Consider the following 19,748-nt stretch of genomic DNA (forward strand, 5'->3'; position numbering starts at 1 on the left):
TCAATTGGAATTCAAAAATTATCTAGCAATAAATTTGTGCACACTTGCGCCGTGTGAAGGAAAGAGGAAATGAACTGCACACGCAGGCTGCAAAGTGAGGTAAATGTGATCGGCGATCACCGATCATTCACGGAAATCGGCCGATTATAATCTGTGGCCGATCGATCGGCACACCTCTGGCAATGATAAAAACTATTCATCAGTAAATTATTGCAGCTCATTAAATATAAAATTAAGCAATGAACAGATAAGAAAAAATAAATTCTAACTTCACTCAAATCATAGCTTTTTTAAAAATGTTTATTAAAAAAATAGAAAACTTACATTTAAAAAAAAGTTATGCATTGAAATGCAAGTTGTTTACACATTATAACCCATCCTTCATACAGAGATCTGGGGATTTGGTGTGGTGTGATGCAATGTGGTAATAACCCAGATAATGGTTTGAAAAGCAGCGTTGAAAACCAAGGAATAATATTAAGAAAAGCATGTTGGTTTGGTACACAGGAGGCACATTCGACTTTCAAAACAAGTTCTCAAATATCTACTAAAAAACTTCCGTATGTGGGAGCCCTCGCATTTCAGTAAACTGATGTGTAAATTGTAAAATATTAAGACCTACAACCATTTCGCAGATTTACTTACCAGAATAATAATAATAATAATAATAAAAAAAAATAAATATACATGATGGCAATACTGACATTTACCAACAGCAAAAGTAGTCTGCTCACTGAGCTTGCACCTCAATAACCCTGGCAGTGCTTACTGAAACATATACAGAAAGCTCTGGCTCCACACAAGGGAAAAAAAAACAAAACAAAAAACATTTGGTCAGTTAAGAAGGCAGTTAACCTGCTGCTTAAACAGAATCAGAGCATTCATAAGGCAGAAAACAAGCACTTTACTGGTATAAAATAGCACCAACTACTTCTGAAATGTCATGAGAAAAACATGGCTGAAGATGGTTTTGAGCTCTGCTAAATACTACTGGGGCTTAAAATAAAAATGAAAACATTTTGGACAGGCAGTTGGCAAAATTCAAGCGATAATGTGGAAAAATTCAAGTGGGTAAATGTTGAGTCAAGGGTTTTTGGCACATGTCTAATGTTATACCATGCCATCTCCTTTTACAGGAAGGTCTCTCATACACACACACAAACACACTTGCTTTCTCTAGGCCCTTGAATCAATCTATTGCACACATCAACGAAGGCTAAAAAAAATTAAATGGGAAATAAAATCTTGGTAATATTGCACATTGTTGCCACAAAAACATAAGGTGGCAAAGTCTGCAGTATCGATGGTATCAATGTGAAAACAAAAAGCATTTTAAAAATTCAGGTGGGTCTAAAATAAGAGGGAAAAAAAAAAAAAAAAAAAAGTTTATGACCAACATACCCACACACAAAATGTGTACATTCAGACCAGTCTTCACAGTGTAAGCACTTGAGACAATGTCCGTTTTGTGCCATCATATCAAAAAACATTGTCAGCATTGCGCTGCATAGGTAGAAGGAAAGTGTAGTGCTTCACTTCGGTCCAGAGTACAATTTCTAGAAGAGACGCTGAACTTTTAAGAGCTCCGAATAAGTATTAGAGCTAAAGAGGGAGACGCATTCAGAAGACCAAAACCTAATAATAAAAAAAGGCTCGATAAAAAAATTTTTTTGAAAAGTTCAAGGAGTGTCAGGCTTAAATGAACCACAACAATACTATGGCACATGATGTTCAAATTGCATGGACACTAAATACTTAACGGTTCTGTAATCTGGAGATGAGGCCAGTGAGGCAGGCGCAGTAGGCTGATCACCAATTCATTAACTGAATTGAGTTTATGCTGGTTTGAGGGCCACTGAGTTTAGACTGATAGACCAACATGAGCATGGTTAGTTTTTTTCGGTTGTTTTGCATGGTCCTAGCAAGCAATGGGGTACGCCTCATACCAACTTGTGAATTGTAGGACAAGTGCAGATGCGCTTTGGAGACCCTTCAACAGCAGAATGTGTGCTACGACTGACTTCCATCATTGGCTCTGATTCAGAGCTGGGACCACGTCTTTCTTTCTGCGTCGCCACGTGTTGCGGTTGTACTGGTGCTGGTTCCTGAAGCATGACGCCACGTTGTGAGTTTGGTGAACCAGCCTGTGCTGCAGACTGAAGTTGCCTTGAGAGATATTATGGCATTGGATGTTACCAGTTTGGTTGTGCTTTGAGCCAAACTTGTGAGGCTCTAGTGAGCCTTGGGAATAGGATCTCTGGGCATACGGGTGGTGCAGCGGCCCACCTATCTGAGAGTGGTTTAGGTGGGCGAGGAGAGGGCTCGGTGGCTTAGTCTGCTGGGGGAATTGTGCGGCGTGCGTCGTGTGATGGTGCACAACGCTAATGGAGGGAGGGTTCTCGTGGTAGAACTGGCAACTGGAAGGAGGGATGGTGAGGTTTTCCGGGAGAGGCATTTGAACATGGGGTGCGGGGTGAGAAGTGTGCAAAAAGCTCGCTGGATGTGTGGCCCCCAGGTCAGTAGCCACCTGGATCACTGAATGGATTGAAGCCAAGGTGAGGGGATGGAGATGGATAGAACTGTTGCTACTTTTTGGAGAGTCAGACTCCTAATGAAAGACAGAAGAACAGAAAGCATTGAGGCTCAAATAAGGTGAAATAGAAGGCATCTATAAGTGTTTCTCAATCAATTTGAACAACATGATTAGTAACCCAATTTAAAAAGTGAAATTCAGATTTCTTATAATTACTCAGTTTAAAGCACACGTTTCTGTCCAGTTTGACGATTATGGCTTAAAAGCTCATGAAAACCTTTTGTCCTTTGAAAATCAGAATATAATTTTAGGACATAAAGTGTGGTTTTAAACATAAGCAAACCGATTTATCTAACTTATAGGCTACAATTTCTGAAGTCCTTTTGCCTAACTTGGGTCAAGGAGAAAATTGTACAGACAACCCTATCGCTCAGTGGTTCAATGTCCTCTTTTCAGGTGCAGGTAAATTATGCATTTTATTGGGAGATCAATAAGTGTCTTCTAAAGATTAAACTGGAATTGAGAGGTAGTGCCAACAAGAAAGGCCCTACCTGATCACCTTCATGCCAAACTGCTTTGCAGCAGAAGTTTGTGCAAAAACTTCTGATATCCACTGATAATACTGTTCACCACATGAATGTAGTTTTTTTTGTGGGTTTACATTTCAAGATTATAATTGTATTATTTTAAGAATTAACATTTTAACTTTTACCTGACTTGCATGTTTTCATTAGATGTAAGCCTTAATCACTTTACAGAAATGAGCATTTCAAATAATTCTGATAGTTTCAATTTCTACATTGAATTACTAAACTATATCAACAATATTCTAATATATAAAAAGTGGTGCTAGCATTACATTTCTTCAAATGAAAACATAAATCGATACAGCCTTACAATGTCGCTCCCAGAGGAAGACGATGAAAGTGAGCACGCTGAGGAAGACGAGGAATGGTGTTGAGGGCTGGGAGGAAACACGGGAGAAGGTGAAAGGGAGTCCGAGCTCAGAGGAGAGGGGGAGTTTCTTTGATCCTCAATCAGCATCATTCTGGCAAGCTCCTGCTCACAGGTGTCTACATCTAAAAAAAAATATTTTTTTTAGATATCAAGTTAAGAGATGTTCGTTATGACCAGACAGCTTGTGCAGTCCAACAAAAATGTCATCTTACAATAATAAAATTTAATTTTCCAAACAAAACATTAAAGCAATCCAAAGTGGAACACAGATTTACCATCGTTTTGCCGCTTGGCACACTGTTTGGCTCCCCACTTCTTGATTATCCATTCCCTGTAGGACAGCACCTCTTGGCTAACTTTCACAATCCGTCCTAAAGTGCTGCAGCAACCCCGAAAATATAAGAAAAGGCAGGTTACTCCCACACACTAAACCATGTAGAGACTTTGGTATTCAAATGCAATTCACCAACCTGTCGTATTCTTTGTTTGGGTATGCATACAGAGGAGAAACACCATGGCTCAAAACCATATATGCAAAATCAAAGACCTGCTTGACTTGCAGGACACCATATGAACTCCTGCCAACGTCGTTCCCTGTGAGGATCGGAACAGGGAGGTCAGCTATGCATCAGTAGGACAAAGTTAGTCTAAGTACAAGTAGGATTTAAGTGAAGGCTATTCGATACCAAAATGTTCAAGCAGCACTTTTTAAATAAAAAGGACTCAGTCGGAAGGATTTCAAAAATTGGTTAGCTGCAAATGTTCAACTCCCCCCCAATACTCTAGAGATTAATAACTCCCCATGTTGAATCTCAGAAATACTTAATTTTCAGCTTTTTGTAATTGAATAACCCTGCAAATGATCAAAGCACTAATGTTCATTTAGTTGCAGATATTAATTCCACCTTCAATCTGATTGCACTGATAACACTTTCGCAAGGTTGATTCTGTCCAACTACAAATCTAATTTCAACACTGCAGTTAATTACACTTTTGCATCCAATTCTGACCTGGCTGCACAGGATCTTCTATGCAGAGCATGGAAGGCCGGTTTCCGTGGTCCATCGTTTTCAGCATCTCTTCCTTGGACAGGTAAGCTCCTCCATTCTTCACTCGGATGCCTGTTTTCATGTAGTTGAAGTCACGACCGTAGAGCTCAAAGAACTCAATTAGCAGGATCCCCAGGTTAATGTTGGTCCGCCGTGTGTCAATCCGAGGATGTAACTAGTTGACAGGATAGCCACAATAACAGTTAAAAGTAGAAAAGAAACCTCACAAATTTGAGCTCATGTGCAGAAAAATAAATAAATTGTTTTTTGCAATTTTCATTATCCCTGCTGAACAACTTTGATTCAGGAAATCATATCGTGAAATGTCTAAAATGTATTTTAACTTAATTCCATGACAAAATGAAAGCTCAAATTTAAGCTGCCTCTGGTTTTCACAAATTAACTTGACTGGGCCTCACCAGGGTGAGCCTACACAGTGACGCACCGATGCTTTATCTGAGAAGTTTCTTCCAAGAGGCTTGCATTTCTGCAGCATAATCGTTCAAAATAACAAAAAAAATTTGCAAAATCTATTTTTATCCAAATAAACTAAATGCATTTGAGTATTCAACTAATTATTCAGTCAGTGTGCCCTGAAAACAGCTCTATATCACCAAAAGCAACTGTCAACTCTTTTACCAACAAAGTGCTCTGTTGACACATTTGCTATAAATGCTGCCATGTCTCATTCCACATCAGAGTATTATTGAGACAAACATCATCAACTCCCAAGCTAAATGTTCTATATGCCATGGAGCCTTGAGCTCACTTTCTTTGGCATTTTTTTTACATTACATTTTTAATAGTATGACATTTTTCCTCAATAGATTATACAACTTCACAAAAACAGCGAGTCAGTATTAGCATGTCACAACAGAAAGGCACATTTTTGTAACATGAATACTGCATGTGTGTTTGCGCACCTGCAAGAAGCTGATGGCCATTAGTATAAGGCTGTATGAGCTGATGCCTCCAGTAAAGACTTCGTTCAGATCCCTTTGTAAGAGAAACTGCTTCAGAACGAAGATCAAGGGTGGAAGAACTGTGTATTTCTACAAAACCAAAAGGAAGTGTTACAAATCCAAACATTTATAATGGGCCCTTTAAAATTATGAAGTACCTGAAACTGACCTTAAGGTAGCTTTTGATTAACTGTGCCGCTTTCACTGCAGTCTCCACATTAAAGCTGATGTCCACTTTGACCTTGGTCTGATGATCAGTGAGTTTAATAATTGGAACCTGAGATCAAGGATTACTCATTTAAAAGAGGTTCAGTATGAAAAACGTTTGACAATTTGTCTGAATAAACTCACCAGTTAAAGTTTAAAAAAAAAAAAAAAAAAAAAAGAAAAAGAAAAGAAAATCTTTAGACTACTCACTGTAGCTTTGTCAAGTACTTTGATAGGATAATTGCCGGCCACATTGTGTTTTTTAAGAGCTTGTTCGAGATCCTGAAGTGGGGGATGATCCCACTTCCCAAACACCACAAGGTCAATGTCACTGAAGAGATAAAACATGCAAACATCAGCTACCTAAAGGCTTATCTATACCTGTGGTAGGTATTAATACACAGACCTTATGGCGCTTCAAAGCAAACAACTGCAAAAATGTATATTATCAGTCTCATTTTATATCACCATCTCCAGTGTGGAAAATTATATTGTATAACAAATATCAAAGTCAACTTTCTGCTTCCATGCAGACCAAAGTGAAACAAGCAAAAAACAAATAACTCTACTTTTGGTACATCAGGATTTAGTGATGTTTCACTTCCAAAAAAATAAAATCATTAAACAAAATATTTATTCAGAGATGCAGAGACAAACAAAAAAAATAATAAAAATACCTTGTAGGAAGATATAGACCTGTGCTGAAGCTGCCAAAAATTTCCACCTGCAGAGAGATGAAACAATACAAACCGGATTTAAATTCTAATACATTTAAATCATTTTCAATATAGACAAAGCTTTTCTTTTTTTTTTTTTTTTAATGGAAAGGCTTTCAGGCAGTGGGAAACTGTATCACTTTAACAAAAGTTAAAGCCTATCTATTCCTGAGGACTTAAATAAGGCTAGAGTGTAGAGAATATTCAGGCTTATAAGAATGGCTGGAAATCCAGACAGCGCTACTGAAAAGATAATTCAGTGGCATTGGTTTTAAAATTATTTATCGACACTGATGGATAAATTAGGTTTGTCTAACAAAATTGACTTATGATTTGCAACGTTACATTTGTACAACGCTATCCAAAATTAACTCTTGCTAATGCTCAAGTCGCCTTACATTAGTGTTATGATGATTAGTGATATTAATTTCATTTAATTGTAGAATGTTTCAAGTGAACGCTTAGAAAACACTGAAGAGAAAGGGTTAAAAATTGGAGCCATGTCATTTGCTTTGGATATGAACAGCAGTACCTTTAGGTGATTAACTTGATAATTCTGTATTACACTTCAGTGTAATATGGCCCCTCAAACGGAGGAATCAAAGCAGGATTCACCAGAGATCCTTCCAGTATTCAACTGTGCTACACTCTCCTGTCCCACTCACCCGAGCTGTAGGCCACAAATCCTTGATGACACTTTCTATTCTGTTCACTACATCCCTTCTCATGGCCTCCTCCTCTGGTCTTGGGGACATGAAGCTGAAGAAGTCCATTATTTCCTCGTGTAAGCTGAAAATAAAAGGACAAAACTCAATTTAAACACGTTAAAATGCTCACGTGAAAAAGGAGACAACGTGTTCCGTATCCATTAATACGGCAGCTGATCATGATAAACCATTATGTTCTGTTACCCATTAATGCCCGGGCTGTAGCGCCGGGTTTTCCACAGGATATAGGAAGAGTCTACGTAGTGGGCATTGATGTCGTAGGAGAGGAGAGGGTTGAAGCCGTGGAAAGTGTTGGCCCTGTTCAGCTGCCTCCTGCGGCCGGGTGGATGTGATTGATAGTGGTGCTGCTTGCTCCCTGGATGGTTCTTCATCCCTGTGGGGGTGTGGCCGCCGGGCTGTTGCATGCTGCGACAGTGTTGCTGAACAGCGTGAAAAGGCTGTCTGAGGCTGTTCTCGTTCACCTTCCGCTCACCGTAGTGCAAAAACTGCTCGGCCTCGTCCGCCGCGCTCATACTGTCAATCTGAAGCGAGGAGCCGTGGGGAGAGGAGCTGTCGGCCTCCGAGTCCAGAGAGGAGGAGGACGGTGACAAGGAGCCCTTCCTCCGGACACTTCCCCTCTCTCCGCCGCCGCTGTCTGCCCGCGGCAGTTTACCAAACACAGTCCCGGGTGTCGGCACTACATGCCTGCAGCGCTCAACGTAAGAGCCCAAGTTTGCATTTTGTACCGCAAAGTTGCGCTGGTGGTGAGGCTGGTTGTCGAGGCCGGAATTTGCTCCGAATGCCTGAGAGGTCTCCCAAATCTGCATCCACAGGGAATTGGCCGGTCCCTTCTGCTCCGGTTGAATCCAAACGGTCCTGGGATCCATTGGACTCGAGTTTACCGAGTACCGTCCACACAGAAATAACCAATGCAAGCAACTTCGCAATTTGACACTTTACACTCTAGGACACGAAAAAAAAATCATGCGATACCGTTTTACAAGATTTTTCCAAAAAGCTTCATGTCTGGAGTCTGGTTTGGTTTGTCAAGCGGATCGGCCAAACTCCTCTCCCCTTAAAAGGAAGGCAATATGGCGCAAGCAACACCACTACGGTTCACCAACCGCTCATCTGTGAGGGATTTAAATCTTTGAACACACCCCCTCTACACTGGAGGAAATGTCGAGTTAGACACATGTAACCAGAAATACCGGAAGTTAGACTATTAAAGCTTCTCTTTACAAAGGCGCACATTGTTGTACCACTAAAATAACATTGATGATAATAATAATAATACATATCAATAAACTATGAAAATATGCATAAGAAAAATACATTAACAATAAGATTACTTTTAAGCAATATTTGTTGTGTTTTTTTTTTCTACTTATTTTGGCAGTCAAAACCGGAAACAAACCCTTTTTCTATGTGACAAATACAGGCGGATGCATGAGCTTAGTGTTTGTGAACATACACTTACAAAAGCTAGATACAAGTCTTTAAGCAACATACCGAATGTGCAACCTGGTGTCGTAGTCCTACCCTTTATCAAAGCTCAATCATATTTCATTGATGAGTTTTGTCCAAAACTCACCAGATGACATCACAACTGCCTTTCAGAAGTGGATTTATAACTCTTCGCTTTGCAACTGATTTAGAGGGATCCTGGAGAGCAAGTTTTGTTTCACTGTAAATGTTAAGCGTCAAATTCAGAATTTACATACACAACATAAACCTCCCATAAACAACGAAGGAAAGCCACAGTTCACACTGGACAGTTTCCAACTGCTCATTAAAATACTTTTAGGCTGGATTATCCACACTGATCTCATCTATGGTTTGATCATATTTAAAATTAGAATCAATACCACCCCAAAATTCCTTTGAATAAAAATAAACAGTAAGAAATAAAACATCACACGGGCAGGGTTTTTATCTATTTTGTCAAATATTTTTTTTCCTTATTTCTTCTTCTTGAGTGGTGTAGTCAATCTTAGGGCCTCTAAAAAGGTTTGTTAGGATTGTTAGTTCTCTATCCTCCATTGGTTCTTTAAAACATGTAGCTTGTTACTTAATGCTTTAAAGTCACAAAACACCAAAAATCCTTGCAAAAATACAAACCTGTATTTTTCCTTCTATTATTTGAGGGTCAAACATAAAAAGCACATCAAGAACATACGAATTAGAAACTACAGTGAAAAAAATCAATTTATACAAGATGTGTTCATTTTAATTAGAAAAGATAAAAGCTTCTGAAGAAAACTGTACAAAACAAGAAATTCAATATTTCTAATATACACCAGCTTCACAGTTTAGCACACTGTACATATTATAAAGTATTATACCGTCCTTTGTTACCTGAAAATTGTACAATGTCAAATAATTCTACTATGTCTAGCCCTAGTGCGTTTTTTGCAGGATGTAGTAGACTAAAGTTTAGAAAATAAAAATTCGTGGACTCCCATAAAAGAAAATATTTTGCTCTAAAGACTTACAAATTTAAGTGCAATTTGAAAACAAATAACATTTATAAAGTCTGAAATTATTTGAAACAACCTTCTTTAAATGTGGACAAAAATATTAAAATGGAGTTCAATGCACCCTGTTGTATTACAAAGAACACAAACCTTTTAGTCGCCACCCCTGCTTACATGGTAAACTACTACACTAAGGATGCAGGTTGTAAATCAATATTGAGGTATTTGTCTTGCCATAAAAATAGTTACGTACAGAAATGATGGTCTATGTGGTTTAGTACATTTTCAGCTCCTGACGTTTCTACAAATAGATGCTATTTGATTAATGCAACTTGTGACAGCAGGAGGGACGTTCTGTGGAGCCTCGCCTCTCCACTCAGCCAATGCATCCAGGGCTTGTTTGGGATTGCAGGGAGATAGTTCATAGATGCAATAAATAGCTGCTAACTGGACCGTCCAAGGCACCCCTGCAAGAAAATGATATTGCATGATTAGAACACTTCTGAGGATCTTTGCTTAACCATTTCTCTTAACGTTTTAGGTCTGTTTGGCTAGGTTACTACCGCTGAACAAAATTTGTCAGTTTTCGCTGATGCCCCATACCTTCAGCTTGTCCATGCCTTCCAAATGTGTTGATGATATTGGCCACAGTGACCAAAGAGGAAACAGAACCTTCTTTAAGGCCCAGCTGACCGAGCCGTCCTGTTTAAACACAAATGTAGTCAGACTCTCCTCTGTCTAATCATAATCCATTTTAAACTTTAGTTAAAGTTGGCATTAATATACAAGCAAAGAAACAAACCACAGACCTATGAGTCGAAGTACAGTAGCAACAGTCTCATCTCGAACTGGTTCTTGCTGATCTCTTGGCTGTAGAACCCAGGAGTTCATTAACGGCCACAACTCTTTGCTGACAGAATAAAATGAACAAGAGCATCCGTATATAAGAATATTATGAAAAATGAATTCTATGATGAGTATGTCCTATGTCAAGAATTTATTCACTGACGTGATTTTGGTCAACAATTAAACAAAACCCAATATTTTCTAAAACAATGTAACTAGATTAAATGCTTTGGCGGTTTTCTATTCATACCACCCACTCCTAGTGCTTTACACTAGTCATATTCACCAAACTGCATTCAGAACACTTATACTTTGTATATACTGATACAAAGAAACACAACTTTGTATATCTCACCCAAGAGCATATTGACATGTGGTGGGGGTAGATGAATCGTCCATAATTTTGTATGCTGTAACATTACAAAAACATAACTCTCCCCTATTAAAATTCTTATTTCAATTATTTTTTTTTGTTTTGTTGTAAAATTGGAATTTTAAGAGAAATTAAGATGTCATTATCCGTCAATCATAAACATCAAAATGATAAGAAATAGATCCCTAAAATATTTCAGTTGTGTAATGACTCTAATGTACTTGTTTAACTTTTGTAGTAGAACAAACAAAAGATATTGAACTTGCAAATACAAAGAAGGTCCGTATTTTGGAAAGAAAGAAAAAGATAAGAGCATACCCCAGGATGTGTTCATAGGTCCATTTCCACTTTTTGTGTGAACACAGGAGATGCAGTGTGAAGATTTGTTCCCAGGCTCCAGCTCCAAGGTCTTCTCCATAGCGCATATGCTTCGTAAAAGACTGATTGTTTCCTGAACGGAGTTCCGTCAGAGTTCTAAGGATCAGCTGGTCAAGGTCACAAGGAGGATTCTATGTCGATGACAGAAGGGGAGACATGGACTCAGTAAATCACAGAAGATTCGGATTGCCTAACATCATATAACTAATGACACCATCACTGAGCATCATACTGATGTTACGTTTTTAACAAAAACATAGTTGAATAAAGAGTGAGGCTCCTGTACTAATTGAAGCCACTGAAAACCCACTTGCTGAGAGTGGCCTTTGATTAATAATAAGTGGTGCATGGGTTAATTCTAAAATAATTGGCTACTGTGTTTTGATTTTATCATATACAGCGTTTTAAACTGCTTATTTGCTGCTATGTGTCATACAATTATACGACTTAAATATTTGCAAAAGAACCCAATTGCATAAAGTCATTTTAGCAGTATACCTTTTCCCATCCAAGGAAAGCTGACAGGCAGCTAAGAAGCCCTTCTGGTGCTTTCAGTTGGGTAATAACATGAATGGCCTGGCACAGTAAGCTGCTGTGTGTCAGAACATTGGGCCATGTCGTCACCATAAACAAGACCAGTTTTGCCGAATCTGGGAAATCTGAAAAGGTAAAACAGCATAAAATAAATCATCACAAAATTTGAAAGTTAGATATAAAAAGACAAGGAGAAACGATTTTAGGACTCATTTATATGTTAGATAATTTAAATCTAATCGTGTTTTAAAGTGGAAGTACACACATATGAATATTGGGTTTCTGTAAGGGGAAAAGAAAAACCGCCCACCTTCAACAAGAATGCTGTAGGCTAGGCTACGAGCCTTCTCCCAGTACTTCTTCTGTCTACAGATGCCTATGTAGACTCGACAGAGGGCTTGTAAGTAGTTTAGACAAAGGCCATTCTTTTCAGCCTTGAGCTTGGTCAATATGGCCACAATCATTTCATCGACCTGCAGCTGGTGAGAGGAAAGACAACATTAAAAATCTGTATAAGAACAATATCTTTTTTTTATTAAAGGGGCAGTATTATGTAACGTTAACTTTAAAAAAACAAAAAAACAACAACTTTATATCATGTTATAGTGTTATTCCCTCATTAAAAACACACCTGGAGTGTTGCTGATTCTTTCATGCATGTTTGAGAAATCCCTGAATCTCTCGTGGTAGCCATTCGGGGGAACTTAACACCCTGCTCATACAATGCATTGCCTGTTTACGCCACTACTAGACTAGGGACAGCAGCAAGGTCAAACAAGAAGTGCAATTTTCATTTGTGAGTTCGAAAAGAGTGTCCATCATTCGGAGTCTTTTCTGTGTTCTCTGTCAGACTCTCGAAAACTGAAGTACTGCTACCCTACATACTAAGTTTTTATTGGGCATATCAAGGACGATGAAACTAATTTAAGTATTCATTTAAAAAATATATGAATAAGATTTTTATCTAAAATGAAATATGTAAAATTGTATTGAATCTAGGGGTGAAAAAATTAATTCAGCTAAAGAGATGAGAGAAAACACTGTAATTGGTAGGGACGTACCGACATGAACATTTACTCCAGTACTGAAATTCAATGTTAATATTGTAGTTGTTGCCAATAACTGATTTTTACCAATATTAGACATGCATATTTCTCTACGCTTTTCACATCTTGAAAAAATGACCCAATAGCTGACTTTGCTTCTCTGCTTCAATTGAAACACTCCACAATCCTGTGCTGTATCACTATCACACGATCAAACAAATACTATATGACCAATATCCTTCCCCTGCAGAAACTCAAACAAAAAATACCAACAAAATGGAAATAGACATTATTGATATCATCCAAGGAGAGCTTAAATTTGCTCTACATATAACAGTGTAAACTCACTGCATGTTAATAATTTTTTGTTTGCTATGAACCATGACTTAATGTTGTTGATTAAGCAAGGATTTCCTAAAACTGTGGCACTTCTTTTATCAAAAATGAAGAGAAACAGCACATTTAAGAAATAGTCTGCATTCCAGGTTTACCCAAAGTCAGCCATTAACCAATATACTCACCAAGCTACGTCTGCATATGTCAGAGACGACCTCTTTTTCCTCTTCTCTCAGGATAGGCTTTTTGGGCAGATTACCAACATAAAGGTGACTCTGGACAACAGGCAGCAAATCGAAGCACTGATTTTTAATTTTGTTTAAATAGTCAACAATAAGATCCTGCTCAGCTGGTTCTTCAAATTCCATGCATGGAGATGCTATATTGCTTTTCTTCTGATCTTTTGCCACAGTACTGGAAGAGACTGCCTCATTCCCACTGTGTAAAGAGAAGGAAGACTCCTGTTTGTCAGCAACATCTGCAAGCTTTGGGAATTTACTGTTTTTGGACTGGGACGAATCGCCTGCAGGCCTTTTTTCTCCCCTGGTCTCTGTTTTAGTGAAGGCTGTTGAAGCAGAGCTGATGGTTTTGAAGCCTGATCTCTGATTGTCCGTTGTTTTTGGTGATACTCCATTCTCTGATGAACACATGCTAAGATTGACATTACCTTTCAAAATGTTAAGAGTCCAGGTACAGGCCGAGGAACCGGGGTCCATGGTGTTTAGAATGCTCATGGACTTTTCTTGAGGTGGACTGGTCGAAGACGAAGGGGAAGAATTAACTGCTTTGGCAGGCAAGCGACCAGGAACTGGCAACGCATGTTTTGGAGTGGCTGAGCTAAACTGGAGCGGTGACGAGGGCACTCCATTTGGATGGGTTGGACTGGTCAGGGAAAAAGAATAGCTGAGCTGCTGATTGTTGGGTGTTGAAAGGAATTTCACTGGAGTGGTAGAAGCTGAGCTATCCATCGGTGAAGGAAATGAAAGTTTTCCAATTGCGTGGCTTGGGTTGATTGGCTTTACTGCTTTAGGAGGTGTTGTTACAGGGGTCAGGACAGGGGGAAGTGGAGGACCCATTTCCAAGAGAAGATGGTCAATGGACTCTGGTGTTTGAGTTGCTGTTGGACTGGCCACTGGTGTAACATTTCCTTCAACCTCTGTATGTAAATCTGGCTGTTCATGGACTGGTGTAAATGTCTCCAAGCTCTGGTTTTGTTCTTTTGTGGCAGAAGAAATCTCATGACATGAAGTAGTAGGATCAGAGTGAAGTTTGTTGACAATTTCCTTTTCTGAGGTGAGTAGATTGTTCTTTGCAACTTTCTCTTTGTCCTTAGCTTTTTCCGTGTTTGGGTCAGTTTCCACAGGAAGCAGTTTTACTTGAGATAACCGACATGAAGGACTTAACTGTCTACAAACAGAATGTGTTTTGTCTTCCAAAGATTTACAGTCAACAGTTATGTTTTCTGGGGAAAATGAAGAAGCACTATCAGGTGTACTGGTACTTTTTGCTTCCTCTTTGTCAAAATCCTTTGGCGATAGAGCTGTAGAATTTGCTTTTTCATGTTCCGGGTCAGAACGGGACCCCTCAACTTCTCTGTTCAAAGCCGGAGGGCCTTTAGGAGACAAAGGTTTATCACGGGCATTCAGGTCTGAGGGTGAAGCTGTCACATCAACTTCTCTAGGAACTTGCACTGCATTCCCTTCATTCTCCCCAGAGCAGTGGACTCCAGCATCTACTTCCATTCCCTCTTCAAGGTTTTTACTTAAGATACAACTCATGCTGTCACTGCTGCTTGGTGGGGATTCCTCTGGTATTTCTGAGTCTTTGCAGAGAGCCCCTGAGGCAGTGAGATTTGCACTGTCCTGACAAGAATCCTCACAACCTTTTTGGTTATCTGTGACACTGGTGTCTTCCAAAGACTCTTTGCTTTTAAATTGGGCAACACATTGTTCATTTTCTGCTTCTCCAGAGTTTGCAGTTGCATCTCTTTCCCCATCAGTAACAGCTGTTGTGACATCAGGAATGTCACCTGAACTCATATCTACATCCATCTTTACAGCAGTATCCGAATTGTCTTCTTTTGCCTTTTCAAAAGCCGTTCCAGTATCACAGATATCTGTACTTTGGTTGTTGGGATTTTCACTATGGGAATGCTCCATATCTTCAACTGGTAATGGAAGAGCTTCTTCTGAAACATTACTATGTAATAATAAAGACTGTGACAGTTTGGGTGGGAACACGTTTTTTAGAGAACTGTTGTTTTTATGAGCTTTATCTGAGCTTTCATTCAGTTCAGCACCACCGCCCAACCCACAGTGACCAATGTCTTTTTTATCAGAAATGTGTTCCAGGATGTCCACATTATCTTTTTTGTAAAGTGACAGAGATTTTGAACTGTTGAGATGTAATGGTGATGTTTTAGAGCTTGAAGGTTGATCTTGTTTAGGAAGTTGAACATCCTCAGAAAGATCAGGACTGTCATTCGTTTCCTCACCATCCATCTCTTTTAATGAGATGGATGGTGCTGCACCATCTTCTACACTTGTGTTCTGAAAGACAGAAGCAAAAGTATAGCAGTGAAATAAACTTTGTGTGTATAAAAACAGAATTATTTAATAGGTGACTGTATACAAAAAGGGTGACTTCAGTTAGTAGAAAGATATGAAGCTGCACATAGTTTAAAAAACAACAACAACAAAAAACCTTCTCACCGATTCTGAAAGCGGAGATATGCAGGTTGGCAGTGGTTTAAAAAAATCCATTATATCATCAATTGATACATAAAGGTTGTCTTTGATGGGAGATGACTCATTATGTTTATTTTTCTTGGGTGACTCTTTGCTCTTTTTCAGTGTGTTGTCTTGATTCAAGTGGTGGATAGATGCTTGGTGCCTGCAAGAGTCCTGCACTCGAGGACTAGGTTTCAACTTTGTGAGAGCAGATTTGGTCTCGACATGAAGACCGGGCGATTCCCTGATGGCCTCAGAAGCAGAGGTTGACATTTGCCTTTCAGTAGCCTGCAGTTTGGTTTGTGGAGAAGGAGGAAGGGCCCGCCTATAACCAAACTCTAACATAAAAGGCAAACAAGACCATGAGAACATGAAAATACGCGCATTTCCGTTTTATCATACAAGTGCAGAAGAGGTGTTAATGATGAAATCACCTGGTGACATGGATATGCTTGACGATTGCTCGTGCTCTGGATCCACACATTCCCATAAACTCTGCAGCAGCAGTCGCACCTTTCCTGTAAAGTACGTAGAGAGATTTTTTACAAAGAAAATTTTATGTTGGTTTTATGCTTAGTCGTGGTGCAAATTGAATGAATCATCATAAAAAGAGCTATCATCATACCTTTGTCAACTTTTGGTTCTGCTCTTGTTTGAGTTGTAGAGCTCCTATATTCTGTATTTTTTTAAAGACATAATTAGATTATTTACAATGTTTTTGTTGGATATTTATTTACTTTATAAGCAAAAATTAAGCAAATGCTATGATACGTTTGTTTAGCTTCTTAATTCCCAATAAGCAGTAAAAATTAAACGGCATCACAAATTAAGAATAATAATAATAAAAAAGGTTATGCTTTCTGTACCTTTACATCTTTCTCTTTCCAGTTTTATTAGTCTCCCCTACAAAAAAATTTAAAGACAAACAATCAGTTGACCATCCTCAAGTCTGCAGTTCCCTTTAGTGCTTTCACTGTACCTGGAGGTCACTAATGTTCCTTTCAAGCAGAAACTTCTCATTGGTCAGCTGAGATATTTGATGGTTCTGTTTACAAATTGAGTCTGAAATAATTTTAGAAGAAGTAGAGTTAAGAACTTGCCAAAGAAAAAACAAAAAAACAAGTTGCCTCAAACCAACAGACTTGGCAGATAAAGTTTCAGCTCATGTCAGAAAATACTTCTGAAAATGCTAAAGTCGAAATCTCACCTTCGAGCACGCTAGCTTTGTTTTCCAGACTATCCTTCCTGTCAATCAGAAAATTACCCATGAAAACAAAAATACACTCCAAGTGTGAGTAGCATGGAAATAGTTGTTCTTAAGTAACAAAACAAACTGAACTCTTACATGTTTGTCATGATGGCATTCTCCTTTGTCAAAGAATCAACCTTCTTTGCTTGTTCTTGAGATTCCTTTAAAAATGCCTGATTTGAAAAAAATAAATTTACAAAGATATTGAGGAGATTAATGTTTTGGTCAGTAAAATAATCATACATTTTTTAGATTTGTTTATGTTTTACCTGAGTTTTTAATAAATCATTTTCAACAGCTGCTTTCTCTCTTTTCACATGTGCATTTTCAAGACCTTGCGTTTCTGTTAAATCTAAGAGTTCAACACACACAAAGAAATACTTAGCATACAGTTGATATCTTAGAAGAGTTTACTGAAAATAACTGCAATTTACCTTTCAAACATTCCAGCTCATTTCTAAGTGTTTCATTCCTAAGAAATAAGAAGAGTTACAGTGAGGTTTTCACCTTAACAGAGACCCTCTTATCCATACACCCTAACAATATCTCAATATAGTTGTAGGATCCCTTTGTTCATATTCTATTTTATTAGGATATTATGTGACAGACCAGAAGAAAATAATGCATAGATAGGACATGAGAATTCAGATTTTTTATTTTTTGCAATAAAATGAAATTATAAAAACTATAGAGTGAGTTTATTTTCAGTCCAAATCAAACTTCCTTAAAGCTGCACTTATCACTGCAAGTCTTTTGGGATATACCTCTCCTAAATTTACAAATGACAAGTCTGACATATTCCACCCAAATGAATGCAAGCAAATACTACTTTGTGGTGATCAATCAGACACAACCCCAGTTAAATACAATCCAGTTTCTGTATGCCACATGACACAATATGGAAAATTTCAAAGGGTAGGAGAACTGGAATTGCAACCAAAATGGTCACTTACTCAGTCAACATGTTGCTCTTTTCGTGCTTTAATTTGTCCATCTCTTCAGACAGCTGTTCATAGGCCTTAAGTGCACCCTATAAAAATGAAAAAATATAGGCGAGCAAAGTTTTGTACATTAGAAGCCAAAGGCAGATTAATTTAAGAAAAACTATTTTCTTTATTTTTTTGAGGAGAGATAAGAACTACCGTCTTCTCTTCCAGTTCAGCCTGTACAGATTCATAATCTGCTGTCTTTTTCTCCAGTGTAAACAACCGCATCTGCAGTTCCTCCAGTTGCTCTCGAAGCCTGATGGAGTCACTGCAAATATATGTAACAAAAAAAATGGAAGCTTTTATAAAATTTAAGGAAACAATCAAAAGAGTTATAGTAAAAACTGCTTTTCACTCATTCTTCTTATTATTAATTCTTTTGCATGCTTTTATTCAACCGTACTTTTTTTTTTTTTAAGTTTTGCTATTTGTCTGCTTTTAAGTTCATACTTGTTTATTTTACTTCAGAGATGTTAGGTAACACTACTGTATTTATTCATTGTTGTTTAAACTTTATTGGTGTTAAATGTGCCATTCAACTTAATATTTTCTTTTTGTGGTTTATAATATTCACATTTCATTTTTTTATTATTATTACATTTCCATATAGCTTTGGTAAGACATTTTTTCCATAAATGCTATGGATTCATTGAGAGTATGTGTATGTTTGTGCTTGTGTACAATCAGGTGGTGAAGTGGGCTGGTTTGTTTTAATTCTCGTATTACCTTAGGCTTCTCCAAAGCAGTTTTTGCACACTATCTTATGAGTGGTGCTGCTAGAACACAAGACTGGTCGATTTTAAAAAGCAAAATATTTATGCAATGTAAAACTATCTGCATAGAGATTAGCTGAGTGAAATAACAGTATGGAATCTATTTTTCCCCTTAAGTCTATTTTAAGGCAATGAAACATTGGTAATAACAAGAACAATAATAATACATAGAAACAATTTAGTCACAATAAGCTTAGTCTATCTTTAATTCCTTTAAAACTTTTATCTCGGCTCCTGAAGTAAACGGATTTATCTGCCTTTGGCTGAGTTGTCACCATGACAACTCACTTGAAGCCGATACTCACTCGGTAGCTGCTATTTTCTGTTTCAGAGCAAGAAATGATGCGACGTACTCCGTTAGGCTCTGCTCAACAAAATAAGAGACACACACAAATATAGAGGTGTAAGTATGTGTAACCATCAACATGCTAAATTCAGATTTGAGACTGTTAACGTGGTTAGTGATTAGAGTCTTTAAAGAATCTTTCCTGTCTAAGAAACCAAGACTAACCTGGTGCAAAACAGAGCAGTTCTGACAACTCCCAACTGTCGCATCCGCGGCTATTGCCGCCGTTTTGGCCTGAGAGTCTCCTGGCATCATGGCAGGACCATAAATTCCACAACGACGCACAATGCACTTAATAAACAGACTTTCAAAGAATCAACGGTCGGTGTCATATTCCAAACGGGATCAAAACAACTTCACGTTTTCGCGTCTCCCACGTTGACCAAGGCCCCAGTTTGGACCCTGCAAGAAAGAGTAGCTTCGGAAAACGCCTGTAAAATGGGTCATTTAATTTTCCTCTCTATGAGGTATATTCTTACTTTTTATTGTATAAAAACAACGATGGGATCCATAAACAGGTTTAATGTTTTTTGTGTATTTGGGT

The 19,748-nt window shown here is 38.2% G+C and overlaps 2 protein-coding genes across 2 annotated transcripts; both read right to left on the reverse strand.

The window, feature by feature from the left end:
* Window positions 1–282: 282 nt before the first annotated feature.
* Window positions 283–8,373, reverse strand: LOC122830863 (terminal nucleotidyltransferase 4A-like). The gene is made up of 11 exons (XM_044116597.1): window positions 7,336–8,373; window positions 7,090–7,213; window positions 6,386–6,432; window positions 5,919–6,039; window positions 5,671–5,778; window positions 5,463–5,591; window positions 4,501–4,714; window positions 3,961–4,084; window positions 3,766–3,869; window positions 3,431–3,612; window positions 283–2,608 (listed from the first exon to the last, which is right to left on the reverse strand). Exons 1-11 carry the CDS (start codon window positions 8,016–8,018, stop codon window positions 2,027–2,029), a joined length of 2,418 nt encoding a protein of 805 aa, XP_043972532.1. The 5' UTR covers window positions 8,019–8,373; the 3' UTR covers window positions 283–2,026.
* An 860-nt stretch (window positions 8,374–9,233) lies between these two features.
* Window positions 9,234–19,598, reverse strand: ice1 (KIAA0947-like (H. sapiens)). The gene is made up of 20 exons (XM_044117275.1): window positions 19,370–19,598; window positions 19,164–19,222; window positions 18,242–18,353; window positions 18,053–18,129; window positions 17,534–17,571; window positions 17,369–17,451; window positions 17,196–17,272; window positions 17,058–17,095; window positions 16,830–16,912; window positions 16,717–16,753; window positions 16,476–16,526; window positions 16,285–16,368; window positions 15,833–16,188; window positions 13,307–15,670; window positions 12,050–12,218; window positions 11,704–11,864; window positions 11,146–11,336; window positions 10,418–10,518; window positions 10,212–10,310; window positions 9,234–10,075 (listed from the first exon to the last, which is right to left on the reverse strand). The coding sequence occupies exons 1-20, from the start codon at window positions 19,457–19,459 to the stop codon at window positions 9,894–9,896; spliced, it is 4,452 nt and encodes a 1,483-aa protein (XP_043973210.1). The 5' UTR covers window positions 19,460–19,598; the 3' UTR covers window positions 9,234–9,893.
* Window positions 19,599–19,748: the final 150 nt, after the last annotated feature.

This window comes from Gambusia affinis, linkage group LG05, assembly GCF_019740435.1.
Source record: "Gambusia affinis linkage group LG05, SWU_Gaff_1.0, whole genome shotgun sequence".
NCBI classification, from domain to species: Eukaryota; Metazoa; Chordata; class Actinopteri; order Cyprinodontiformes; family Poeciliidae; genus Gambusia; species Gambusia affinis.